This window comes from Sciurus carolinensis, chromosome 4, assembly GCF_902686445.1.
Source record: "Sciurus carolinensis chromosome 4, mSciCar1.2, whole genome shotgun sequence".
Lineage (NCBI taxonomy): Eukaryota > Metazoa > Chordata > Mammalia > Rodentia > Sciuridae > Sciurus > Sciurus carolinensis.
The window spans coordinates 117,526,356-117,553,984 of record NC_062216.1 but is presented as its reverse complement, the minus strand read 5'-3'; the positions used below and the strand labels follow the sequence as shown (position 1 = coordinate 117,553,984).

The 27,629-nt window shown below is 41.2% G+C and overlaps 2 protein-coding genes across 6 annotated transcripts in view; one reads left to right on the top strand and one right to left on the bottom strand.

Moving 5' to 3' along the window:
* Window positions 1-691: 691 nt before the first annotated feature.
* Inhbc (inhibin subunit beta C) lies at window positions 692-9,026 on the bottom strand. The gene is made up of 2 exons (XM_047550821.1): window positions 8,610-9,026; window positions 692-3,609 (listed from the first exon to the last, which is right to left on the bottom strand). Exons 1-2 carry the CDS (start codon window positions 8,923-8,925, stop codon window positions 2,867-2,869), a joined length of 1,059 nt encoding a protein of 352 aa, XP_047406777.1. The 5' UTR covers window positions 8,926-9,026; the 3' UTR covers window positions 692-2,866.
* Window positions 9,027-13,549: 4,523 nt separating this feature from the next.
* The window catches only part of R3hdm2 (R3H domain containing 2), a 171,538-nt gene continuing 157,458 nt past the window's right edge, over window positions 13,550-27,629 (top strand). For all 5 annotated transcript variants that reach the window (XM_047551803.1, XM_047551799.1, XM_047551798.1 and 2 more), the window contains exon 1: window positions 13,550-13,739. The gene's annotated coding sequence lies outside the window, so the exon portion shown is untranslated. The remainder of the gene's footprint in view (window positions 13,740-27,629) is intronic.

Genomic DNA, 27,629 nt, shown 5'->3' with positions numbered 1-27,629 from the left:
AACAGTCTTCTAGCCCCTGAGATCTGAAACATGAGATCGCAAAGGGAGTTGTCTGTCCATGGTTGTGCCCAGAGGGACTTACCTGTTGATGACAGGAGACAGAGTCATGGGAAGTAGCAAGAACTGGCTGCGGGAGTTATTGACCCCACATCTCCACACCCTGTCAGATGCCCCCAATTTCCAACTCTTCCCACCCTCTTGCTGTTACGCCTGGCCTGGCCCTACCTCCCCATTGACACTTACGTCAGAACTCAGCTATAAATATGCTCTTAGCATCTTAGTCACTTTTCCCAAGAAGTGCTCCCAGGTTATAAATACCCCAGCCATCTGCCTTCCTGCCCGCCCTACCACCAACCTGGTAGGGGGCTGGGGGTAGCGATAGGCTTGGGGGTTGGTAAGGAAGTAGCAGAAGAAGGAGTACTTGTCTTGCCCAAATGAGAACAGCCTGAAGGAGTCAGAAGGTAAGGGCTACAAGGCTCAGGAAGAAAATGTTTGGAAGAAAACAGACCTACTCTTTCCCTTTTTTACAAAAAGCAGAACCAAAAAATAAAGGGAATAATATGGATCCTGTATTTATTTAAAAATATACTATTTTGTTCATCATGGATTTTTTGCATTAATTTTGACATTTAAAAACCATTGCAGGCTGGAGATATAGCTCAGTTGGTAGAGTGTTTGCCTCACATGCACAAGGCCCTGGGTTCAATCCCCAGCACCGCAAAAATAAATAAATAAATAAATAAAATTGCATTAAAACATTGCTTATGTTCATTCATGAATTTTTTGCCTGCTTCTTAAAATTCTGGTTCCAAGGTGAGTACCTCACTTCACCTTATCCCAGTCTCAGTCCTGGGGATTGAAGGAAAGGAGGTTAAATCTGGGATAGGAGTGAAGTAGGGAGACACTGGTAGAAAGCAGGAGAGATACCAGAAGACCTCCTTAGATGAAGGTCTCAAGTCAAAGGTGGGATGACTTTCATGGGTTGCTCAGGAAGCCCTACAACTCAGACATACAGTCGTCCAGGAGGTCCCTCTCCGATTTTCTCCTCCAGCATTCCCATTCCAGGGACCTCTTACCTGATAGGAGGGGGTTATAAGCTGAGCAAACACAGACATCACGTTCCCCAAAGGACACATGAGATTTGCGCAAACTCGGCCTTGGGCTGCAGACTTATCGACCCCATAGTTCAGGGCTGTTCAGCCAAAGAGAGGAGATGATAGGGGAAGAAGGGCAAAGTCTAAAGAGGACCTAGTCTCTGAGCAAATGCCACCCTTCCTCATATCCCAGGCCTTCCTCTTTTCCCACTTGAAAAATCTTTATCAGTTCCAGTTTCTAGGCAGGACTCCTGGATGGAGCCCTGTGGGTAGATGAAAAGAAGACAAGCCAAAGGTCCCAGCAGCCAGCCTAAGCATGCCTCTGCCTCCCACCATGTCAGCTTACTTGACTGATGATCAATCTGTCTCATTTCTTGGAGTGAGTACAGAGAGAGGAAAGGAGCAGGGAAAATCTAGTTCTTTATTAGCCATGAGACCATCAAAGGATAGTTCTGGGAGGATGGAGGAGGAATCCTGGGAGAAGAGGAGGTAGGAAGTATGAGACAGGTACAATAGCTTAGCCCTGAGGAGTTTATGTAAAGAGAGTAGGAAGTTAGGCTCTGTGTCATCCGGGGTGGTAGGGTGTTGAGATAGAGGAGCTCTCTCAACTGACTGTGTCTGCTTCATCAAGAGGATTAAGCAGAGGAATTATTTATGAAGCTACAGGAAGGGTTAAGGGAACCAATGAGGGATATTGAAACATCGGTGTCAAAACAGTGATATCAGAAACTGAGGCAGAGCTGAAGCCATGGAAGGGGGTAGTCAGTTGGGATCTATAGCCACAGTTACATAGAATCATGGCATGTGGGTAAACAAGTAGCAGGAATTAGAAATAGTCTGACTTCTGACTCCTCCTATTTCTTGGTTTCCTGCTTGGGTCTCCCTTTGTTAAACCCAGCAGGAAACTGCAAGGTATGGAGCTCAGGTGAGGTTGCTCAGGTGAGTCAGTCTTCAAGGGCACAGTGCAGGGCAGAAAAGGACAAAGAATGGTAGGGGGCGGTGGTGCATGCCTATAATCCCAGCAGCTCAGGAGGCTGAGGCAGGAGGATTCAAAGTCAGCCTCAGCAACTTAGTGAGAACCTAAGCAATTCAGTGAGACCCTGTCTCTAAATAAAATATTTTTTTAAAAAAAGGGTTGGGGATGTAGCTCAGTGGTTAAGCACCCCTGGGTTCAATCCTTGGTACCAAAAAAGAAAAACAAAAGGACAAAAATGGATGAGAGTGTGCAGAGAGCATTAGCAGCCCACTTAGGCAAGGGTCTCAATACACAGAGGGAGTAAGTGTCACTTCAGAGAACAATAATCTTTGGTGAATCCAAGGAAGGGGCTTTTTGGAGAGCCAGCCAGAAAAATCAACTATCCTGGAGTGGGGACAACTATCCTGGAATGGGGACCATCAAGTGGTAAGGGCAGAAAGGTATAGTAGATAATGGGGTTGATTAAGGGTGAAGTTTGCATGGAAACCAGAAGGCATTGCTCATGGTTGGAGGTGGATCAGAGTCCCTGGTGTGGGGTTTAAGCATGAAGAACATGTTGAATAGATGATGCTTTATGAGAGAGGTTACTTGTCATGAGGATAGAACAGTGATTCTTCTTAGAGGTAGATCTCCTCAAGTCAAAGATGGGATAATTTCCATAAGTTGCTCTGGAAGATGCAGTCCACATTCTAGATAGAGGCAGGACTGGAATCATTCCTTCTTTGAAGAAGGACACCTCCGTGAGGGCATATTTATATTTGCTCATTCCACGTTGGGCTACTACATCCCACAAAGACTAACTGCACCCACAGGTCTCAACGACCATGTCAGGTATGTCAGTCTTGACAATGTTGCTGTCCCTGTCATAGTAGAGCAAAGACAGGGGACGCCGGGCTGTGGGCACACAGCATGAACCCCCTCCAGCAGTGCCAGCAGCTGTGTTGGCTTTGAGCAGACTGAGCACTGCAGTGTGAAAGGAGGCAGCAATGCCAGGCATGCCTGCCACATGTAGTGGGCACTGCCCTGTGCAGAAGTTCATTGCATAACCCTCAGGCTGGATGATCCAGTCGTGCCAGCCAATCTCACGGAAGTCTACAAAGAATTCTTGTCGACAGCACATCCTGGACCCTCCCTGGCAGTCAATGCCTCGACGGTGAACCCGGTGCTTGCCACCAACTCTTACCCGGGCTGACACAAAAGGTCTATGGGTAGTCCCACCCAGAATGATTGAGTTTGGGGCTACTTGGCCTTCAGGTACTAGTTCCAGGGTAAGGTGCCCTTGGCTGCAGGCAGCCTGAGCTTCAGGCCCCAGGAAGAGCTGGTGCCAGCCAGTGGTATCCAACTCCAGCAGCTGCTGAGTAGCCAAGGTGAGGTTGGGGTCGTGCGAACTCAGCACAAGGACCCTCATGTTCATAGTCCAAGTGGTATTGGGAGGGAGCTGTATAAAGAACATGAGGCTGGCCTGCAGGATCTCCATGCCATCAGAAGTTCTATCAGAGAAGTGGAAATCAAGACGAGTCTGGTTGATGTTGGCGAGGCCTGTGGACACAAGAAGACCCAGTCATTACAGATTTCTAAGTGTCAATTCTAACTCCCTATTTCCAGCATACTTGAACTCTCTGTAGCACTTAGCATTTGCTATGATTTGAATGTGTCCCCTAAAGTTAATGTGTTAGAACTTTGATCCCCAATGTGGTAGAGCTGGGAGGGATTTGAGTCATGGAGATCAAATCCCTCATGAATTGATTAATGCCCTTATCACAGGAATGGTTCCTTATAAAAGGACAAGGTTATGATCCCCCAAACTGCCTTCTCTTTGTCCTGCTACCAGGGAATAATGAAAGTAAGAAGGTCCTTAACAGATGCTGGCCCTTTAATTTTGGGCTTCCCAGCCTCCAGAACCATGAGCTAATAAATGTGTGTTCATTATAAATTACCCCATTTGTGATATTCTATTATCGCAACACAAAAGGGGCTTAAAAAATTGGTAATGAGAACGGATTACCAATTTTAACAAATTGGGCTATAACAAATACCTGAAAATGTGGGAGTGGTATTGAAACTGGGTAAGAAGAATTTGGAGAGGCACACTAGAAAAGGCCTAGATTTCCCTGAACAGCGTGTTCAGGGAAATTATAGAGAGGGCTCTAAAGAAGAGGAGAGCTATAGGGAAACTGTGATAGAGATTACCTAAGGGCTCGTGATCAGAATGTTGGTAGAAATATGGGAAGGAAAGGTGCAATTCTGATGAGGTGTCAGATGGAAATAAGAAATATCTTACTGGAAACTGGAATAAAGACCATCCTTATTACAAAGTGGCAAAAATTTTGTATTGTGTCCATATTCTATGGTTTCATGGGAGGCAGAAATGAAGAGTAATGAGTTATCTGGCAGAAGAAATTTCTAAGCAAAATATTGAAGATCAAGGTGTGCAGCTTTTAGGGCTGGGGTTGTGGCTCAGTGGTAGAGTGCTTGCCTAGCATGTGTGAGGCATTAGGTTCAATTCTCAGTACTACATATAAATAAATGAATATAATAAAGGTCCATTGACAACTAAAAAAATATACAAAAATTTTTAAAAAGATGTACAACTTTTAAAAATTGCATATAGTAAAATGAGAAAGAAGAGGAATGATTTAAAGATAAAATTTATAATTAAAAGGAAACAGGACATAGAGATTTGGAAAATCCCTAACCTGGCCATGTGAAGAATAAAAATGAGGCCAGGCACAGTGGCTCACATTTGTAACCCCAGCTACTTGGAAGGCTGAGGTAGGAAAATCACAAGTTCAAGGCAGTATGTGCAATTTAGCAAGACCCTGTTGCAAAATAAAATTTAAAAAATAAACTGGCATGGTGAATCAGTGGTAGTTGGGGCTTGTGCAAGTGCAAGGCCCTGGGTTCAATCTCTGGTACCAGGGGGAATAAAAGACTCCATAAGGTTGGTGGTACAGCACAATGGTAGGGTGGTAGTGGTAGAGTGCTTACCTAGTGTGGGCAAAGCCCTGGATATGACTGCCAGCACCACAAAAAGTGTTCTGTTTTGTGCTAGTATGTTATTTTAATAGATAACTGAAATAAATTAGTATCAGAAGTGGGATGCTGCTCAAACAAAAATCTAAAATATGTAGCACTGGCTTTGGGACTGAGTGTCAGGCAGAGGTTAGAAGGATAAGAAAGAGATTATTGGTGAAGGTAGCAAGAACCATGAAGAAATTGCTGTTGGAAGCTAGAGAGAAAGGAACCTGAGCTGTGTATTGGCTATCACCTACGGTAACTTGGAAGCCAGAAACAATATCTAACAAACTTGTGAATTTAGCTAGAGATATTTCCAGGCAGAATCCTGAAAATGCCAATTAGCTTATTTTAGCTGCCTATGATAAGGCATTTCAGGAGAGAGATGAACTAAAAAAAGGAACTGTTCAATTTTCAAGTAGAATTTAGAGAAAATATTTCTCAAAGGACTTGCTAGGTTGAATATTAAAACTCCTTTTTCTTCATCCCTTCTTTATCTGACAAAAGGTTCTCAAAGCAAGAAGTGACCTCTGTATAAAAATCAAATCCAGGGCACTGCCAGTTAAACATGGCCTCAGAGTAAAGTTAAGAACCAATAAAATGTCAGCTGTAAAACCCTTGGTTAAGTTCTAATATCTTATTGAGATCTAGAATTTAAGGTGATGTTCTGTAGACTCTCTCAACTAAACAAAAGGGCTTCTAAGAATCTTCAGGGTGTTGTCCCACAGCACTGACTTTGGCCTAAGTGTTTGTTGTCTTGATAGAGTGGGTGCCTTTTGTCTAGATTAGTAGACCACAATTTATTTATTTATTTATTTTTTGCGGTGTTGGGGGTTGAACCCAGGGCCTTGTGCTTGTAAGACGAGCACTTTGCCAACTGAACTATATCCCCAGCCCCACAATTTATTATTTTAGAAAACACACAGAGTTTTAAAGAGAATTTTTTTTTTTTTTTTTTTTTTTTTTTTGTGTGTGTGTGTGTGTGTCGCTGGGGATCGAACCCAGGGCCTTGTGCTTGTAAGGCAAGCACTCTACCGACTGAACTATCTCCCCAGCCCGAGAATTTTTTTTATAGTACTAGAGATTGAACTACCACTGAGCCACATTCCCCAGTCCATTTTATTTTTCTATTTTGATATAGGATCTCACTAAGTTGCTTACATCTCTTTAATTTGCTGAGGATGGTCTCAAACTTGCTATCCTCCTGCTTTACTGGGATTATAGGTGTGCATCACCAACCTGGTCTATTATGTCTATCTTGTCCCTGCCTCAGCACTGTATGTTTAGGTGTGTAGTAGGCAGATATTTGTTATTTTTAGGACATAAGCAGTGGTGATAAGCAGTGGTGTTAGTTTAAATGTTTAATAACTGGTCTCCATGGGAAATTTTTTTTTTTTTTTTTTTTTTTTTTTTTTGCAGTGCTGGGGATTGAACCCAGGGCCTTGGTGCTTGTGAGGAAAGCACTCTACCAACTGAGCTATATCCCCAGCCCAGGAAATTTTTTTTAAAGACCTAATTTGCAGTGTTTGCCAACTTCTGTAGTATAAATTCTCCCACAATGTCTGATCTCAAGCTACTAATATGATGTCATTGAACATGGAGTTGTGAGAAGATGTTCACAATCAACTCTAATGAGGCAGTATGATACTATGGAGGGTCCTGCCACCTGAAGAAATTTACCAGAGGGAGCGTCATGTATTTTCACCTGATTCAGATGATATGCTCCTGAACTTCAAGCCTGGTCCTGATACCATAGTGGGATGAAAATTTTGGGGAGAGGAACTGAGAGGCTGTGATTGTATTTTCTGTGTGGCAGGGACAGGAATTATTAGGGACCAGAAGGCTGACTATATATATTGGCAGTCCCCAGTGAACAATATCTCCTGATTTTCATGCCTTTGACTAGTTTCATCCTACACTGATTCTGGGCATGGTAACAATGACTTGTTTGGTCAATGGGACATTGGTGAGCAAGGTGCATACAGGAGTTTGAAAATCATTTACACACTGAAATTGTCCCCTTGGAATCCAGCCACCATAGATTTTTTTTTTTTTTTTTTCATTTTACTTTTTTGGTACCAGGGATTGAAACCAGGGAAGCTTTACACTGAGCTACATCCCCAACCCACTATATACATATACACACACATATATATTTTTAAAAAATTTTTAAATATTTTATTTAGAGACAGAGTCTCACTGAGTTGTTTTGGGCCTCACTAAATTGCTGAGGTTGGCTTTAAACTCTCCATCCTTCTGCCTTAGTCTCCAGAGCCACTGGGATTACAGGTGTGCACCACCGTGCCTGATCAGCTACCATGTTTTAAAGAAACTTGGGCTAGACTACTGAATGATCTTAGGTTTTGTGGGGAAAGGCTGTTATGGACTTAAGTATCCCCTTGAAATTCATATGTTGAAATCCTAACCACATTGTGATAGTATTAGGAGGTAGGGCCTTTGGGAGGTAATTAGGTCAAGAGGGTGGAGCCCTCATGAAGAGGATTAGTGTCCTTCTAAAAGAGACTTCAGAGAGCTGTCTTATCCCTTTTTGTCATGTGAAGTTAAAGAGAGAAGAGGTTCTCGCCATAGTTACCTCATGGGCAGGAGCTGAGTCTTCTATTTCTTGCTCCCTTCTATTTCAACATTCTAAAAACTTTATCTGTATTAGCCCATTTAATACTCTCAGTTATCCTCATCGTACACATTTACAAAGAAGAAAACTATTAACAGCCCAGGTCATGCAGCTAATAAGTGGTTGAGCAAAAATGTGAATCCAGGTTGTCTGGCACCAGAGTTTGTGCTGGGTCTTGAAGTGGTAGAGCAGTAGGTGCTACCTGGGTTAAGGGACCAGAAAGGGAAGGGTATTTCAGACCTAAGTAAAAACTTGCAAAGTCTCAGTTTACATTCTGTTTCTCAGGTCCTGTCTCAGAATTCCTGATCTTCTTTCCAGATGCCCATTAAATTCTTCAATTACTCCCTCCTCTATGGAAGAAACTCTCCCCCTTTATTCTCTATCCATCTTTCTGAACCTTCTTTTGAACCTGTTCTGATATGCAGTACATGGAGACATGAGGTATAGAGAAGTCTTGTAGTCCTGGTGATCTACTTTTTTTCTTTTTCACCCAAATGAGACATCTGGAGGAAGCAGGAGAGAATGGAGGAACTGGATCCTGGAGCCAGAGAAAGTACAGACTCCATAGCAAAAACCTCTGGGTCCAGGCCCAGGAAATGTATGAGTTCACACCATTGCTTGTGGAAGTTTATGTGGCATATACAGAGAGGAGCCAGAGGAGAGGAGGGCAAGACATTTCTTAAGAAGTGAAATTTACTAATGTCAAGCTGTTCTTTGGTCAGGTGTGAGCTATCAGAGAAAGTTGGGGTGAAAGAATGGGATTAGGGTTGCAGTCTGTAGGAAGTAGGAGTTGGATGACTTGATGGAGGAAGTCAGGGTGAAGTTGGTGGGGAGACTTTTCCTTTCCTTGAGAGATCAGGTTTTGGGGCAGAACTGCAGACCTGGAACCCACCTGTCTCAGCAAAGCTGATGATCTCATATTCTTGTCCCCTGTCGTCCTCCAGAAGTGTTCCCTGGGGGGGACCACCATGGAGGCGTTGCAGTGCAGTCCTCAGAGCAGCTCTGGCCACAGGACGGCTCAGCGTTGGGCGCTGGCTGAGGTGCAGATTGTCCAGGATGTTTCTCTTGGCCAGGTCAAGAAGCAGCTCCCGCTGGCTCCCCAGGTCCATGATGGGCCCCTCACATGCTTGGCATTGACTGCCACCTCTGAGATTGGCCACTGTAGCTGGAGTCAGAAGTAGAATGGTCAGGAGCAATGAGGGGGTCATTGCTGGGGGAGATCCTCTTTGAACAACACAAATCCAGGACTCAGCGTCTCAATAGTTGTGGTCTCAACTTTGTCCTAGCTGCCAGGGGCTCGGGGAGGAATGTGTCTGGCTGGCATGACTCCTTTTTGCAGGTGATAAAGCAGCCAAACAGCTAACTTGAAAAACGAAGCCAGTTACAGGTAGAACTTGGCAGGAGCTGCCAACACTTAGTCAGTGAAAGTGCAGTGTGGGGGATGTGAGGAGAGGTTGGTTTGTTTAGGGAAAGAGATGTCACTGGGCCAATGTTGAGAGACACTTATTACCCATGTGAGCTGCTAGGCCTGGGGACAAAGGTTAGAGATAAAATTCCTCTTTAGATCACTAGCCTTGCTGGGAAGCCTGGGTGGGAAGGGAGTGATTAGAGATTTTTAGAGTTTTACTTTGGAGGCTGATGCAGCGGGATTTCTGGAGCCCAGGAGTTGCAAGCCAACCTGGGCAACAAAGCAGGAACCTGACTTAAAAACGAAACCAACCAATGAACCAACAAACCACAAACAGTTAAAGGGTGACTCTCAAACAAGAAGGGTACCACTCAGGTCACTGTCGCATGGGTAACTGAGAGCTGCATTCTTCACCAGATGCTTCTCTCATTCTCCCTCCATAGATCTCAAAGCTCTCAATCTGAGAGTTAAGGTAAGGAGAGGGAAGGGAAGTATCCTAGCCAGGTTTTCTGTGTCCTCAGAGGGATGTCTTAAATATGGGGAAGAGGCTTAAGATCTAGAGTTACTCATCTTCTGGAGTTTGTTCAGCCTAGGAAAAGAAGTTTTGAGATTTCTCAGAATTCATAGCTCTCTTCCAAAAGTCCTAAGTAGTGGGTCCCTAGGAAAAGGGTTCTGTTTCCATAGCTGGGTGTTACCTGGCAAGGGTGAAGGGTGGAGGTAGGAGCACAGGCCTTTCAGCCAGATGGCCTTGGCTAAAATTCTCTCTCTCTTTTTTGTTTTCACTGTGCTGAGAATCAAATACAGGACTTTGTACATGCTAGGCGAGTGCTCTACCACTGAGCTACTTCCAAGCCCTGTCTCTTCCATTTATTAGCTGTGTGACTGAGTGTTACTTGATCTGTCTTGCTTTAGTTTCTTCATCAGAGAAATGGAAAAAATGATCATTGAGAACTAAAAAACAAAACCAAAAACAAAGACCCCGACAACCCTGCAATCCATAATTTTCTTTTTGATAACTTATCTGGTGGCTAAACACGATGTGAATGTAAGTGTTCATGCTCTTTTAAAAATATGCCACTGAGACTTTTCGTACAGGTTAGACTTCAGAACTACTTGGTTGTGGAATACTACCCTGGGGATATATAACATACAATCAATGTACCATTTTGTTTTTCTAAAACTTGAAAACTTTAGGTCAGGGGAGTAGTTCAGTGCTCCTAACATGCAGGAGGCCCTGGGTTCAACCCTGGGTTTAATCCTTAGTACCAAAATAAATAAAAAAGAAAATGAAATAAAACTTGAAAATTTCTGAATTCTGAACTATGTCTAGCCCTAAATATTTTGAATATGTTATTATAGATTTGTAATGATGGTCTCAGTCAAGTTTTGAGAATTTATGAATTTTGTAAAACATTTACAACAGTGGTTGGTATAGTAAATGCTTAGTAAAAATTATTATTCTTGTAACAGATTTGTCTGTGGGCAGAGTACTCTCATCTATGCATGTGCTGAAGAAACTTTGCCAATATTTGCTATTTAGTATGCTCCTTTCCTGCATGCAATACCCCCACTGCCATATGAATAATGCAGTCACTTAGCAAATCATCTCTGCTGCTCACCATTAAATTCCTAGATCAGTTTTTGATTTGTAATACACCTGTTTAAAATAGATTTATTATATGAATAAATGTTACAATCCAGGCTACTTCTCAGTTACACCCAAGTCCCCTAGACTGGGTATGTGTCAGTCTCTTGGCTCTCTTCTACAGGGCTAATTTTCTTTTTTCACTGGGACACAATAGATTTAGTAGTTTCTAATATAAATGTATTTATTTATTTATTTTGCAGTGCTGGGGATTGATAAATGTATTTATTTTTAAAATAGTAGCTTTATGAAAATATAGTGCATATATGATAAAATTCACCCTTCACAGAATTAGTCACAGAATTGTGCAACTGTCTCCATTTTCTAATTTAAGAACTTTCTTTTTCTTTCAAAGTGCTGGGGACTTTGGAACCCAGGGCTTTTATGCATGCTAGGCAAATACTCTAACAGACCAACGTCTCCAGCCCAAGAATATTTTCATTACCCTAAAAGCATACCCTGTACCCATTAGCAATCTCTCCTCATTCCAACCACCCAATCTAAAGAGACTGATTATCTCTTAACATTTTAATTTTTAAAAAGAGATGGTGGGGTCTCACTATACTGCCCAGGCTGGCCTGTTGCTCCTGGGTTCAAGTGATCCTCTTTCCTCAGTCTCTAGAGTATGTGGGACTACAATTGTGAACCACCTTGCTCTAAGATTTTAATATTCACAATGCATTCTGGGATGATAACCTTATCTTGAGTTTGGGGGAGATAAGTCCGTTGCTATTTATTTTATGTCTTTACTATAGTATGTAGTTTCCAGACCCCTCAACTCTTTGGATGACTTCAGCTGTTCCTCTTTTCCCAGTGAAGCTGAGGAATAATCCCTCCTGAATTAGGGAAAAGAGGTGGACAAAATAGGAGAAGCAGAGGCAGGCTCCTCTCAGGGATGAATGCCTGGATGATTCTGCTTTAGTTGTTCTTCAGTTGCTGCACTTGCCCTAAAAAGACTTAGGACCATTTCACTCTGTATCATGGAACAGCAGGTACTCTGCTATTTTCAGTTAAATTTCTTTTCTTTCTTTCTTCCCTTTTTTTCCTTTTCTTTTTTGTACTGCGGATTAAACCTAGGGATCCTTTACAATTAAGCCACATCCCCAGCCTTTTTTATTTTGACTCAGGGCCTTGCCAAATTGTTTAGGGCCTTGCTAAGTTGCTGAGGCTGGCCTGGAACTTGTGATCCTTCTGCCACAGCCTCCCACAATGCTGAGATTACTGGCATATGCCACTGAGCCTCACTACATTTCTCTTTCTTTTTCTTTTTGGATACAGGTCTCCCTGTGTTGTCCAGGCTCATTTTGAACCCATGGACTCAAGTAATCCTCCAGTCTCAGCTTCTGAGTAGCTGGGACTACAGGAACATGCCACTCTTATCTGGCTTTTACACTTCTTCCCCACAGTTACATATATAAGTGTGGAGTGGTTAAGATCAGGCTCTGAGGATGAACTGCTTTACTTCAAAGTCTGGGAATTGGGCTGAATTACTATGTCTCAGGTTTCCTCATCTATAAACCAGGTATAATAATAGCATCTAAGGTCTACAGGATTAAACAAAATAATAGATATAGAATGCTACACATTCTATATTATACATACAAAGACTATGCAAAATTAGCTATTATTTCCTGGCCATCACTGTCTCCTGTCTTCAACTTGAAAACGTGGAACTTACTGATACTTGAGAGAAAGATAAACTCTTTTTTCCAAGAGGGGCTGGGAATGTAGAGTTAAGCAGTGGTAGAGTACTTGGTTAGTATTTGTGAGGCCCTGGATTTGATTTGATCCCCAGCAAAACACACACAAACACACCAGTAAAATAAAAAAGAAAAATGAAAAGAAAAATTTATGCCTCTATGGCTTTGCTGGAACTTCCTCTCTTCCTTCTGTGGTGAACTCTTATTTATGTTTTTCTAGGTTGGCTGACAGTTCACCTATAAGTTTCTCTGTAGCTTACCCAGTCTCACTTCTGTTTCCACAGCACATCGAAACTTCTTTATTATAGCATTTACATTATATTACATTTATTTATTTATTTATTGCTTACCGTCATTCCTGTCACATAGTCAATACGTAATGGTGGAATTACATCAATGTAAACTGCACGGCTTCTTTGAGGGAGTTGGTCACTAAATTATCCAAATGCTCATAATCAATAACTTGACTGATTCTATCTAAAATGGATAGAATGGTGGAATTCAGGATGACTACTAAGAAAAAGAACGATATTTTGAGGAGTGGTGATGACAAGAATGAGACAGTGTTTCTCCCAAGTCAGTTTTTTCTTTATTTATACAAGTATTTATTGAGTATGTGCTCCTTTGGGCGAAGTTACTGTCCTAAGTGACCGGCTGTTTTGAAAAAGCTCTGTAACTGAAATTCCTTTCAGTTATCATTATTGGTATTATGTTTAAACCAAACGTGGTTCTAAGTCTTGAGTTTCGGGTGGACTAAGGACCCTAGAGGATCTGGTTGGAAACATGACCACACACCGATAACTTAGAGCGGGACTGACAGTCAGCAAACCTCTCCTTAGCGCACGCGTTGAGCGTGAGTCAGTGCCGGCGGGCGCGGAGGAGCGCACACAGGAAGAAGAGTCGCGCGCAGCGCAAGACGCGATGACGACTACGCCGGACGTGGTGACGTACCCCCGCAGGCCGCAGCGGGGGGCGGACTCTGGGCCTTTCTTCCCCTTCTGATTTTCCCCCTCCCCCCTTTTCTCCCTTTCCGGGTTGGTTCCCCCCTTTTCTTTCCCTCTCCCCCCCTCCTTCCCAAATCCCTTTTCCCTCCCCCGCCCCGGTCCCCCTTGCTCCCCCGCCCTGGGCCCCGGGGAAACCCCCTGCAAGAAGAGCCCGCCCCCAGAAGCGCGCCGCCGCCGGCCGTCGGGGCCGAGCCGCAGCCGAGCGGCCGTGGGCCGGGGCGGCGGGCGGAGACGCGGGCACCCTCCCTGCTACGGCCCGCGTGAGGTGAGGTCACCTCGCGGCCGAGGGGGCGGGCGGCCTGTGGGGCGGGGGCGTGGCGACCTCTCCGGCGGGTGGATGGGCGGGCGGAGGCCTCTCGGCCTGGGTGCCCCACGCTGGAGCTGCGGGGCCGGGGGCGGTGGGTCAGGGCCGGAGCCCCGGGGAAAGACCGCCCCGAGGTCGAAGACACCCCGAGTGTGCGCCGGGAGCGCAGGCGAGAAGCGGGGACCGCGGGGCAGAGGGCGGGGGTGCTGGCGCCACCTGTGGCCTGTGCGGTGGGACCTAAAAACTGTTGCGCCCTTGGCAGTGCTTGAGGGTGACTAGCTTCCATGTGTTTCTTGGGTGTCCGTTTATCCTTCGAGCCTTGAGAAAATGAGACGGAGAGATATTGAAGTGTTTCAACTCCTGCGGGTGTCCCTTATAACAGGGACAAGGATTTGAGGAGGCACATGCTAGGAGATGTTTCTGGAGCTAAGGAAAAAAAAAAGTTGGGCCTACACTAAGCTCATAACTCATTCTTCAGCCCCTGAAAACCCTTCTCAATTCAGTTTCTCAAAAGGCTAACATTTTTCAGCATTTGTGAGCATTGACTTATAACTCCAAAGAATATTTACTCAAAGTAAATTGTTCATGGGTAATGATTAGAAATGACCCAGTAAATGACCCCAGAGCTGCATTAAAACCCAAGGAAGAAAAGTGAGAAAATTTAAATTCAGATTTCAGTTGGATGAATGTACTAATACATGTTTTTTTTCCAAAGAGGCTTCGGAAGCCTTAGTCCTAATGTCCGTAAGGCAGCATGGAGACTTGGGTGGAGGAAGGTGACAGGCTCTTTATATTTTATTTTATTTTCATATAGTCACATTGGCACTTGAGTCAGTTGTTTGTGGTTCCTCTTTTCCTAATGCATTTCCCCCCTTTGTTCAATATGCTCCCTTTCCCCCTTTGGAGTCCTGTACAGCAGGACAAAAATAGAGGTGGAGAACTGTAGCTTAGGTTAATTCGGTTCACTTTTTGTATTTGACTCCATGTTCTTTTCCATAAGAATTTAGAGGAGAGAGAACTTTTCTTGAAGGTCTGATGAACTCTGGCAGCAAAAGTTAAATTTCAGAGTTGCAGTGCCAGTTGTCTTTGTGTCTACTAAATGATCTGTAGAGCGTCACAATTTAAAACAAAAAATTTAAAATATATCTAATAAAAATATCATGCCTGATATTTTTTAATGGAAAGGAGTCTTAAGAGATGGCTTCCTTTCTTATTCAGAATAAAAACCAGTTGTTATATTTGCCTTTAAAAGGGTTCTATATCTGTAGCATGTCTTTCCTCCAGCATATGCACTGGCCTCCGTTTTTTTTTTTTTTTTTTTTTTTTTGTGGTACTGGGGATCAACTCAGGGCCTTGTGCTTTCCAGGCAAGCACTCTACCAGCTTAGCTATCTCCCCAGCCCTCCTGAGCATTTCTTGAGGACCCTAGGTGCAGTTCTACCTCAGAGACCCTGTGCTTGTACCTTTTGGATCACCTTTCCCTTATAAACAGCCTGTCTGTCCCCTCACCTCCTTCAGATTTTTACTGGTCTCTCAGTAACAGCGACATTTTCTTGGCTACCTGAATTGCAAAGCCCAGCCTCACATACATTTACATAATTCCCTTTTCCACTTCTACTTTTCTGCTCTATTTTTTTCCTTACCCCGCATCAACCTATAATGTTCTGTATATTTTTCCCCATAAGAAAGTAAGCTTCAGAAAGGAAGATTTTTTTTTGTAATTGCTACATTGTAATTAATATAACTTTGGCCCAGCACTTGAAGTGCAGCAGTGCTCAACAAATTTTTTTTGTTGACTGACTAGGTGAGGAGTTTTTTCTTTTATATTTTTGAGATAGGGTCTTGTTTTAGCATCTGGCCTTGAGCTTCTGATCTTAGGAGTTCCTCTGCCTCAGCATCTGAAATAACTGGGACTACAGGCATTGGCTTCTGAGCCTTGCATTGTTCTTGAACTCTCCTTGAGTAAGTTTCTGATTATGATTGGTTGTCCTTGAGGTGTGGGATGGGTATTCACTAGGATTTTATAAAGTACTCAGTGAAAAAGTTGAGTTTTTTTTCTGTTAGTTCCTGGGATGTTTCTTTTTTGACAAAGGCTGTGTGTATTCAGATCACTGAATGAAAAGGAAAGGCAGAGAGGAGAATGGAGTGTAGAGATCTTTGGTGTTGGTGGTCTTAGATCTTGTGTGGCTAGAATTTTTACATAGGCTGGGCTCTTCCTCTGAGATTGGTTCACAACCTGCTGAGACATATTTCACTATCCTTACCTCTTTAGCCCCAAGAAAGCTGAGCAGACTAGTTTTTACCGAATTTTTCAATAGACTGAAGATATTAATATATAGTCCTGACCTTATGGGTTAGTCATTCCTCATTCAGGTAAATAACAGTTAAGCAAAAATTTATAAGAATAGCTTTCTTTAGTGATATGGAGTGTTTGGTTTTAGAGCATAGTTATTTTTTTTTAACATTCATTTTGGGGAGCATTTTCAGCTACTAAATTAATCTACATTACATTTGAAAATTTATATTTATATATATGTACACATATACATACACACATAAATTAGATGTTAATAGACTTATTTGTATTCATTTATTTATATGTGGTACTGAGAATTGAACCCAGTGCCTTAGGCTTGCTTAGCATGCACTCTACCACTGAACCACAACCTCAGCTCCTACATTACATTTGAGAATAAAAGGAACAGGCCCTTTGTTATGTTATGTAGATTATCCCTCATTTATGTTTTTCTTCCTTGATTGGTGCATTTATTATCTTCATTGCACTTCTGGCTAAGAGTGTACTGGATGAGATTTTTCTTTGGGGCAGTCCTGTCTCTTCTTCAGATAACAAGGCAGAGAAGGAGGTATTTGTTTGTTTGTTTTAAAAAACCCTTTGTAGGAAGGTTGTGGCAAAGCTATGTCTTTTTAGTAAACATCTTTTAGAACATTGAATGCTGCCAGGTGTATGAGAAAATAGCTGTGGGACTAAAAAGTTGGGAATCTGGTATGCATTTGACTGGATGTGGTTCTGATATTACTGTAAAGAAATAACAGCAGGGAGTTGGGGTAGTGGCTCAGTGGTAGAGCACTTGCCTGGCATGTGTGAGGCACTGGGTTCTATTCTCAGTGCTGCATGTACATAAATAAAATAAAGGTCTGTTGACAACTAAAAAATATTTAAAAAAAAAAGAAATTACAGTAGGGGGCTGGGGTATTAGCTCAGTGGTAGAGCCCTTGCCTAGCATGTGTGAGGCACTGGGTTTGATCCTTAGTATCACATAAAAATAAATAAAGATATTGTGTCCATTTATAACTAAAAATATTTAAAGAAGTAACAGCATCAGAAGTATATGAGGGACTGGGGAGATAGCTCAGCTGGTAGAGTGCTTGCCTCACAAGCACAAGGCCCCCAGTTCCATCCCCAGTACCGCCAAAAAAAAAAAAAAAAAAGTATATGAGTTTTTGTTTTGTGAATAATTTCAGACCCAATTAGGCAGATTGGGAAAAGCTTCTACCAAACTTTCTATTGTCTGTTTTTAAGTCCTTTCACAAAATCTCTAAGAAATTTTTCTCAGGCCCCTGGGACACTTAAACATCTGTGTCATATTCTCACCTCTATTAGATAAGTACTATTTACTAACAATGCTTTAGTGTACATAGCAATTTCTCAATGACTGTGATACTTATTACTGTCAGATCTCTTCATGAAGTCATAAGGGAAGCTTTCAGGAAAAAGATTTTGAGGAGGAGGGAAAAAGTGTTGAGTTTTGGTTATGTGGTTTCAGTAATTACAAAGGAGAGAATTTTGTGGAAACAATTTTTTAAGAAAGGTTTTTCTGAGCCTCTTTGTAAGATTGGGTAAGAACTCTGTCTCTGTGGAATGTATTGCCAACTTACAAGTAAGAAAAATAGCTAGACTCATGACTTGAAGATGTGTGCATGAACACAGTTGGTGGATCTAATTTTAGAGAACTTCTTCATACACAGTGGCCTGAGTATTTTCCTTCTGCCTGAGTATTTTCCTTCCCCTGTATCCTTTTTACCCTCTGTGTAGAAAATATTCCACTTGCTGGACGCAGTGTTGCATGCCCCTAATCCCAGCAGCTCTGGAGGCTGAGTCTGGAGGAATGTAAGTTCAAAGCCAGCCTCAGCAATTTAGTGAGGCCCTAAGCAACTCAGAGAGATCCTGTGTTAACATAAAATAGAAAAAGGCTGAGGATATAGCTCAGTGGTTGAACGCCCCTGGGTTCAATCCCCAGTACCAAAAAACCAAAACCAAAAACCATTCCACTTAACAGTCTTTTAGTGACTTTTTGTATTGGGGATTGAACCCAGAGGCACTTAACCACTGAGCTACATCCCCAGTCCTTTTTTAAATTTTTAAATTTTGAGACAAGGTCTCACTAAGCAGCCTCGGTCCTAAGTTACTGAGACTGGCTTTGAACTTGTGATCCTCCTCAACTGTGTGCCTCAGCCTCTGAGCTGCTGGGATTACAGGGTGCACTACCATGCACGGCTCATGGGAAACAGTTTTTAGGCCTTTCTGGGTATTTTCTTGGAGAAAAAAATGGAGCTAGTTTTTAAATGCTCCCAGAAGGTCTTTTTCCTAATCTTTTTCCTAATCATTTTTCTCTTTGCATCAATGGTATGTCTTATAGCTTTCTTGAAGACCTCAATCTTTTGCAGCAAGCAAACACTATAGTTTGTACCTGGCTCTGGAGTTCCTAAAGTGATCAGCTTAAGGTTCTTGTCATTCATATTCATGTGTGTATTTGTGTATGTGATGCTGAGGATCCAACCCAGGGTCTTGTACATCCTAGGCAAGTCCTCTACCACTGATCTATACCCCAGCTTTGTGTTTATCCTACAGAACTAGAGGTGTAAGGTAAGTAAGGTAACCAGCAGGGTTTAAAGGAACTCACTTGATTCTTTATTTTTGATGCTGGGATTTTTCACATGCTAGGCACTTACCTAGCATTGAGCTACATCCCCATCCTCACTCAGTTCATTTTGAATTGATACTGATGATGAGTTTGTAGTGGGAAGAGAAAGAGAAAAAGTTGATCTGTAGACCAGATTCTATCTTGATCTTTTGGAGGTAATTTTGCTCCTACTCTTAGTCTTCTGTTACAGTTCTTATCTAATGTAGAGAATAAACTGTTTTAACTTCATTAACTAGTTTCCTCTAATGCTTGGTCTGTTATCTTCCTTGGGTATATGTTTTTGGTATGTTTCATGTTGATAGCAACATTTATACTACAATTTATTATCACTAATGATCAAAACAACATTTCATATCTGCAGAGCACTTTCTCCTTGCTAAAAGCTCATGAGCGTTGAAACACTCATGAGCTCACTGAGCCTTAAAGCAATGCCAATGTTATATTAAAAAACTGTTTCAAATATGCATTTCATGTATTTGTTGGGGCATTATTTGTGTTTCAAGTCATTTGTAAGAATTTATGCAAAGTTTTGGTATTATTTATTGGTGTCAAGTAATCCTTGGTGCTTTGGAGAAGGGTAGTACAGATTTGTGGAAAAATTTTTTTTTGTATTGGGAAGTGAACCCAAGGGCACTTAATCACTGAGCCACATCCCCAGCCCTTTTTTGTATTTTATTTAGAGACAGGGTCTCACTGAGTTTCTAAGCGCCTTGCTGAGTTGCTGAGGCTTGCTTTGAACTCAAGATCCTCCTGCCTCAGCCTCCCAAGCAGCTGGGATTACAGACAGGCGTACACCACCTTGCCCAACTGGTATTTGTGAAAGCCTTTGCAGGTTTGATAAGAACTGGGAGGAATGTAATCAAGGCAGTGACAATCCGAACTTAATACTGGATATGTTTAAAATATTTTCTCCCTATCCTGGGACATTGTACTTCTTATCCTGTCTTTGTGATTCTGTGAGAAAAGGGTAGAAGAAAATTTAGAACAGTGATCAGTTTTCGAAATAAGTGTGTTGTGAGTGGGTAGCAGGTGAATGTACATCATAAAAGAAGTAGTTATTTACTGTTTTGAATGCAGTTGTAGAGGCAGCCATAGCAGCCATCAAAATCAATAGGAAAACTGGGCACAGTGGTGCATGCCTGTAATCCCAGAGGCTGGGGAGGCTGAGGCAGGAGGATCGCAAATTCAAAGCCAGCCTCAGCAACAGCGAGGCACTAAGTAACTCAGTGAGACCCAGTCTCTAATACATTATAAAATAGGGCTTGGGATGTGGCTCAGTGGTTGAGTGCCCCCGAGTTCATTCCTTGGTTACACCTCCGCCAAAAAAAAAATCAGTAAGAAGAATGTGGCAAACCTTATAAAATCTAATGGACCTCTTGTCATCCTTTCCTTCTTGTTTTTCTGCAGCACTTCTCTGCAGCTTTACTGTTGAGCTACACCCCAGCTCCTTTATTTTATTTTAGTTGTAGATGTACACAATACCTTTATTTATTTATTTATTTTTATGTGGTGCTGAGGATCAAACCCAATGTCTCACATGTGCTAGGCAAGCACTCTACCACTGAGCTACAACCCCAGCCCTTTTTATTTTTTAGTTTGAGACAGGGGCTTGCTGAGTTCCTGAGACTTTCACTGTGTTGCTGAGGCTGGCTTCAGACCTGCAGTCCTCCTGCTTTAGCCTCTGGAGTTGCTGGGATTATAGGTGTACGTCACCACACCTAGCTTTTCTTGTTCTTAACTCTAGTGACATAGCTTTTGGAGAAGTTTTTAAGAATATGGTTTATAGCTGTGCTTAGTGATGGGTGCCTTTAATTGCAGCTATTTGAGAGACTGAGGCAAGAGGATCACAAGTTTGAGGTCAACTTGGGCAACTTAGAAAGCCTTGTCTCAAAATAAAATTTAAACAAACAATAAGAAGGGTCTGTAGATATAGCTTAGTGGTAGATTACTTGCCTAGCATATGTCACCAGTATCACTTGGATTCAATTCCCAGTACTGGGGACAAAATATATATATATCTACATATCTGTATGACTTACAAAATCCTTTATGATCTGGCCCTTGCCAACCTTCTGAAACTTACCTTGTGCTACACTTTCCTTTTTATGCCTCAGCCACAGTGGCTTTTCTGTGCCCTAGGAGCTTTGTACTTTTAAATACTTATGCTTTATATTAGAGTCTCCCAGGTCTTCACCTGCTTTACCTCCTCAGTCTTAACTCATCATTCCTTATAGATCTTCCCTGTGCACCTTATCCAAAATCGTCAACCTTTAAAGTTATCTTGTTTGATTTTTTATCCATAGTCTGACCCATACATACAACTTAAAACCCATGAGAACAAGGACCTTGTTTATTTTATTAACTATTATATTTCTAATACCTATAATAGTTTCTCCATGAACATGTATTAAATGAATGAAATTTGGGTTCCTGGCTCTATCCCAGATATTTTAATTTAGTATATTTAGGAAGAAGCCCAAGTATTTGTAGTTTAACATTCCAGATGTTTCTGATGTCTGTGGTCAGTTGTCTTGGATGACATTTCAAGCTTTACATGGTGTAACACTCTTATCCACTCTGATAACTTCACTTAGCATCTATTACTGAAAACTGACATTTTGTGGGTCTGTCTCCAGTTCTGATCTCTCTCCTGAGCTCCAGACTCGTTTATTCACTGGTCTCTTGAACATCTCTATTTGGTTGTTACACAGTACTTCAACCTCTCCTTCAAAATGAATAAAGCAAAAATAATTTTTCAGGACTGGGGTTATAGCTCAGTGGCACGTTGCTTGCCTAGCATGAATGAGACCCTGGGTTCAATCTCCAGCACTACGAAACAAAACCAAAAACAAAACAAAACAAAAATTTGCCAGGCACATCAATTCTTTCTCCTTTGAATGATACCACTTAGTTGTATAAGCCAGAAACTTGGATGTTAAACTTGAGTCTGTCTTACCCTTTACTATCTGGTGGTTATAAAGTTACACAGACTCATGTCTTTTTTTTTTTTTTGTACTGGGGACTGAACCCAGGAGCACTTTTCCACTGAACTACATCCCTAGTCTTTTTTATTTTTTGAGGTGGGTGTTACTCAATTGCTGAGAGTCTTGCTAAATTGCTTAGGCTGGCCTCAAATTAATAGTTCTCCTGCCTCAGTCTCCCAAATTGTTGGGATTATAGGTGTGCACCATCATGTCTGGTAACTCATATCTTCTTTTTCTTGGAGTGGAGATAATGTGGTTTGAGCCCAGGGTGCTTTACTACTGAACTACATCCTCAGTCCTTTTTATTTTGGGGACAGGTTCTCACTGAGTTGCTTAGGACCTTGCTAATTTGCTGAGGTTGGCTTTGAATTTGGAATTCATCTGCCTCAGCCTCTCTAGCGGTTGGGATCATAGGCACGAGCCATTGTGCCTGGCTGCGACTCATATCCTCTTAAGTCTTATCTCCATATTCATTACCACTTCTTCAGTTCAGAAGACCATCATCTCTCATTTCTACAACTGTTATAGCCTTTAACTGACCTCCCTGCTCTAGTCTTGCTCCTTCAAATCTTTCACTTAGTTTTCTACCATCCGCCAAAGAAAATTGTTGTTTTCTCCTGCTTAAAACCTCTTAATGTCTTTTTCTAGGTTCCAGTTCAAAAGATAGGGTTTTGCTGGCCACTTTACCTTACCTGCCTTATATTTTGCTGGTACTCCTTTTGTTCTCAGGGGTTGGCTTCAGCTACAGATCACATTATTTATTCTTTTACCATCCTTGTTCTCTAACCTTGCTGCCTTCAAATACACCAGGGTTTCTCCTTGAACACCTCTCTACCTCAAAACCACCATCAAGTAGAGACCATTACTGGATTAGATCATGTTCTGAAATCCTTTAAAGGCATCTAAAACCTCTCACTATGCCTTTTTGGAACCAATTTCCACAAAGTCTTTCCCTCTGTACTTTCCATTCTGAGTTTCTGCTCACACTGAAGTTAAAATTGCTAGGATCGTGATCTCTGTAGTGCCAAAAGAACTCTTCAGAGCTTGTGATTTTGTTTTATTCCTCTACCAGCTGTAAGGAAAAGAGAAATGGTTTGAGGCAAATGTTCCAGACTTGGTCTAAATTGTGATTTTGCCAGTTTTACCTCTCCTACCTAGTACTGCAACCTAGAGAGATTGTTCTTGAATCTGAATATAGGATAGCAATGTATTAAAGCCTCAAGTAGCAGAAACCCTGAACTCAGTTTTTGCCTTTGTTGCCTGTACCATCAAAGTTGTGCCTTGTACAAAGCCCTGGGTTTGATCCCCGGTACTGGGGAGAAAAAAGTTGTTTTGTATTTCATGCCAGCTGTATTTTTGACCATGAAGAAATAGGATTAAGAGGTCTATATTTGTAGTATTTCCCCTGAATAATGTGGAAATATTTTTATTTTTATTTTTTAATTTTTTAAAAAATATTTTCATTTTTGAGTAAGTATGGGGATTGAAAAATTAAGTAGATTTGACAAGTATGAAAGGAGAACTGTTGAAAGAATACAGATCTGTTTGGTTTTTGTATGAGGGAGTAAAATCAGCCACATGATTAAAACTTAACATTTTTAACTCTGTTAGATGTTATCTGAGGCAGCTGGGCACTGTGATGCACACCCATAAATCCAGTGACTCAGGAGTCCGGCAGGAGGATTGCATGTTTGAGGCCAATCTTGGTAACTTAGGGAGAGCTTGTTTCTAAAAAATAAAAAAGCTGGGGATGTAAGTCAGTGGTAGAGTGCCTCTGGGTTCAGTCCCAGTCAGTACCACCACCACCAAAAAAAAAAAAAGGAAAAAAAGTTTTAAGGCTTTGTTGAGTTACCCTCATTAAGTCTGTTTCTTTCCCCTTTTTCTTTCTTTCTCTTAAATTTTTAAATTTTGGGGGGGGTTTAGATGGACACAATACCTTTGTTTTTTATTTATTTTATGTGGCACTGAGGATTGAACCCAGGACCAGATGCTGTACCACTGAGCTACAACTCCAGTCCTCTTTCTTTTTTGGTGGGATTTAACCCGGGGCCTCACACAAGCTAGACAAGTACTCTACCTCTGAGCCACATCCACAGCCGTAATTCTGCTCATTCAGTCTTCATATGCAAAATGGGGTTGATGGTCTGCTTCCTTTTAGTGTAAAAGAAAACTGACTTTTAGAGTTATCCTTTAGGTTAGATACAGTAATACTTCTTGATACGTATATTAGTTTGAAATGTAAATATTTGCGATTGAAGCTGCACTTAATGGATTCTGAGGCTAGGTCCAATATTTTATTCTACCTGTATGTAGGTAGATTATACAAAAGAGGGACAAAAAGTATCTGTGGATATTAGTATACACACTTTGCAAGTCTCTTGGATATATTTACCCCTGTTTTGTTACCACAGTCAGCAAGCATAGCCTACTTAACAGAAAGACAGGTTATGTTAAACATTATGTAATTATTAGTCTCTAAATAATATTCTCTAGTGCTGTTAAAACTAGAAACAGTTTTATTGTCAGACTCTGGTTCTTTATTTCTGGTTGTTCTATTTTCCTCTCTCTGCCTTTTCTCTTTGGAATTAATATTGCTTTCATAATTGTTTTTCTGTCTCTTAGTTTCTCATTGGTTGGGAAGTAGCAATTTTTTTTTTTTTTTTTCAATTTAGTGGACTGGCTGGATCCAGCTGTAGTATCTATTCAGATCTGTAATTTGTTCCAGACCGTGAGAGTCTCTTCTCTTGTCTTTATTCTTTTGTTGTTGTTGTTGTTGACATGAGTTTTATTCATTGTCTACAGTAGGGGACTGAAATTTAGCCTTATCCCATATACTTGTGGTTGACCATATGAAGTCCTCTGGAAAGATGATATGTTTTCAATTAAGAATTGTTGGGGCAGGTGCGGGGTGAGAATAGAGAGAATCATGGGTGTTCACTTGCCACTCTTTCAATTTACCAACCCTTCTTTTTTCACTTAACACCAATGTAATCCTGTTACTTAACTACTTTGGAGCACTGTGTACCTGTCATAGAGTATTAGTTTAGAAATCAGAGAAACGTGGTTTGTTAGTCTATCTTAGAGTAATATATGTTTTCTTTTAGGACAGTACTCTTCTCTTTTAAAAAAAATTTAAAATATATTTTTTAGTTGTATATGGACATGATGCCTTTACCTTGTTTATTTTTATGTGGTACTGAGGCTTGAACCCAGTACTTCATACGTGCTAGACAAGTGCTGTACCATGAGCTACAACTCCAGCCCCAGGACAGTAAGTACTCTCTTAAAGAGTTTCTGGATCTTATCTATTTTTATATAGGAAGAGGGTTTTTCTTTTCTTTTTTGAGGAGTGGGGTACTAGGGGTTGAACCCAGGGGTACTTTAGCACTGAGCTACACTCAGCCCTTTTAAAAATTTTTAAAAATTTTTGAGGTAGGGTCTTGCTAAATAACTAAAGGTCTTGCTAAGTTGCTGAGGCTGACTTCAAATTTGCAGTCTTCTTGCCTCAGCTTCCTAAGTCATTGGAATTACAGGTGTGTGTACCATGCCCAGTAGAAAGAAGGATTTTTTTTTTTTTTTTTTCATTTTGTTTTCAGTTTACTTTCTTAAAATGTTCTTTATCTGCTTTTGCCTGCAACTTGAGACATATTAATGATAATGTGGAAATGCATGAACTTTATTGTAGTAAACACACATTCAGGAAAACCAAAATAAAAACTATGAAGGTTTATTTTTAAAGTATAAAGAAAAAAAGTGTTGATGAATCCAGGTGGATTAAGCCAATATTGGAACTAAGATACTAGACAATAATAATTTGAAAATTGGGAAGTTAAAGATTAGAATTAAAAGACAGGCTATTGATTAAATTTATCTTTTTTTTTTTTTAATTTATTTTTTTACGTTTACATAGGGTAATGATGTTTCTTTTTTTTCCCTTCCCCCCCACCCCTCCCACCCTTTTCCCTTTATACAGTCCTTGAAAGAAGGATTTTTAATCAGTATTACAGAATTGGTTCCAGAGTAAGATGTAAGGTCAAGAAAATTCATAAAAAGCAGTCTTTCATTTACTCAAACATTTAATAGGTGCTTATTATTTGATATGTTACATGCTAGGAATACGAGGATAAATGATACATTGTCCTTACCTTAATAAGCTTGTGACTTATTGATGATTACAAAAAAGTAAATAAACCACAAGGTAATAAATGTTACAAGGAGATGATAAAAATATGAGAGTAAAGAGGAGGGATAGTGAACTCAATGGCCAATTAGATTCAGCTTTACAGAAGAGGGTAAAGTTTGAGTTGTATCTTAATTCATTGATTCAACCAACATTTAAGTGTCTACAATTCTAGGTACTAGGGAAAAAAAACCAACAGCTGACCACTCCTTACCTTTGAATTCATACAAGTCAGTCAGCACAGTAGTCTGTAGTCTGTAGCACAGCACTGTAGTCTGATGAGCACTCAGAGGAATGCACAAGGGTAATTTGGAAGCACAAAGGAAGTCTGTCAGGGGATGAGGCTCCAGCTGAATCTTGAAGGAATACTAGAGACTAGTTAGGTGGAGAAATATGCGGAAGAAAGTTGTGGGGAGGAACTGCATATGTAAGGGTGGAGGTGTACAGCATAGTAGCATGGGGCCTTTGCCAGACTGCAAGGTGTAGGATATAACTGTACATGGGATGTTTCTGGGGATTAGAGAAAAGGCTCTATAGATAGGGGCCCATTCTTGAAACTCCTAATAGGCAAAAAAGTTTTGAATGTCTTTTTTTTTTTTTTTTTTTTTTTTCGGGTGCTGGGGATCGAACCCAGGGCCTTGTGCTTATAAGGCAAGCACGCTACCAACTGAGCTATCTCCCCAGCCCCTTGAATATGTCTTAATCTATGAAATAATTTGCTTTTTAAAAAAAGATTACTTAATGGCAATTTGATGACAACATTACCAAATAGATCAGAATCAGGGAGTTCAGTTAGATACAATGCCAGTAATCCATATAAAAAGTCCAAGTGTTCTTGTAAATGCCCAGTGATGAATGGATTCAAGTGATATTTAAGAGATAAAATCTGTTAGATAGACATGGAGATGTGTGTGTGAGAGAGAGAGACAGAATAAATGGTGGTAAGAGAATGAGTAGTGGTAAGGATGACCCTTGGATGACTTCTAGTTTTCTGGGTTCTAAGACAACTTAGACAGTGACATGCGAATGAGGGAATATAGGAAAATGCATGTTTGGGAATAAAAAATTTAGACTGGTTGAATTTGAGGTACCTGTGGAATCATGGAAATAAATGCCTAGTAGGCATTTGGGTATGCTAGTCTGTAGGTGGAGAGAAGACTTGGGGGCTGAAGAGAGATTTGGGAATCAGCAGTGTACATTGAATTTGAGTTGATGGATTTGGGTTAGCTAAGGGGCATGAAGAGTGGGTGGAGGAGACAGCCTTGGAGAACACTAGCAGTTAAAGGTGTGGCTGGTTGAAATGGAGCCCTGGAAGAAATCAGAGGAGGCCAGAAAGATGGAAAGCTAGTAATGTGTATGTGATGAGAACTAGGAGAGTTTCAAGAAGGAGGAAGATAATGTTATCAGATGTGGAAAGTTTAAGTCTGATAAAGAAAGGAAAGAGCTCACTGGATTTGTTACTTAGGTCATTGATAACTTTAGGGAGAGCAAAATCAATGGAGTGATAAGGACAGAGGCCAAACTCCATTGGATTAAGGAATAAGTGAGAGGCAAGAAAAATGATAAGCAAGCTCTGCCTTTCAAGGTGACGGCAATGAAATGGAGAAAGGACAATAGTGAGAGGGAACATGGGGTTCAAGGAAGTGTTCCCCCCCCCCTTTTTTTTTCTTTTTGGTGGTATTTGGGATCAAACCCAGGCCTTGTGCATGCCGGGCAAGAGTAGTACCACTAAGTTATATTACCAG

What these genes read in the sequence shown, in the direction of transcription:
- Inhbc (XM_047550821.1), bottom strand. Translation starts at nt 8,925, where the DNA reads ATGACCCCCTCATTGCTCCTGACCATTCTACTTCTGACTCCAGCTACA. An exon ending in CATCAGCTTTGCTGAGACAG is followed by an intron (nt 3,610 to 8,609) that starts GTGGGTTCCAGG and finishes TTGTGTCCACAG; the next exon opens with GCCTCGCCAACATCAACCAG.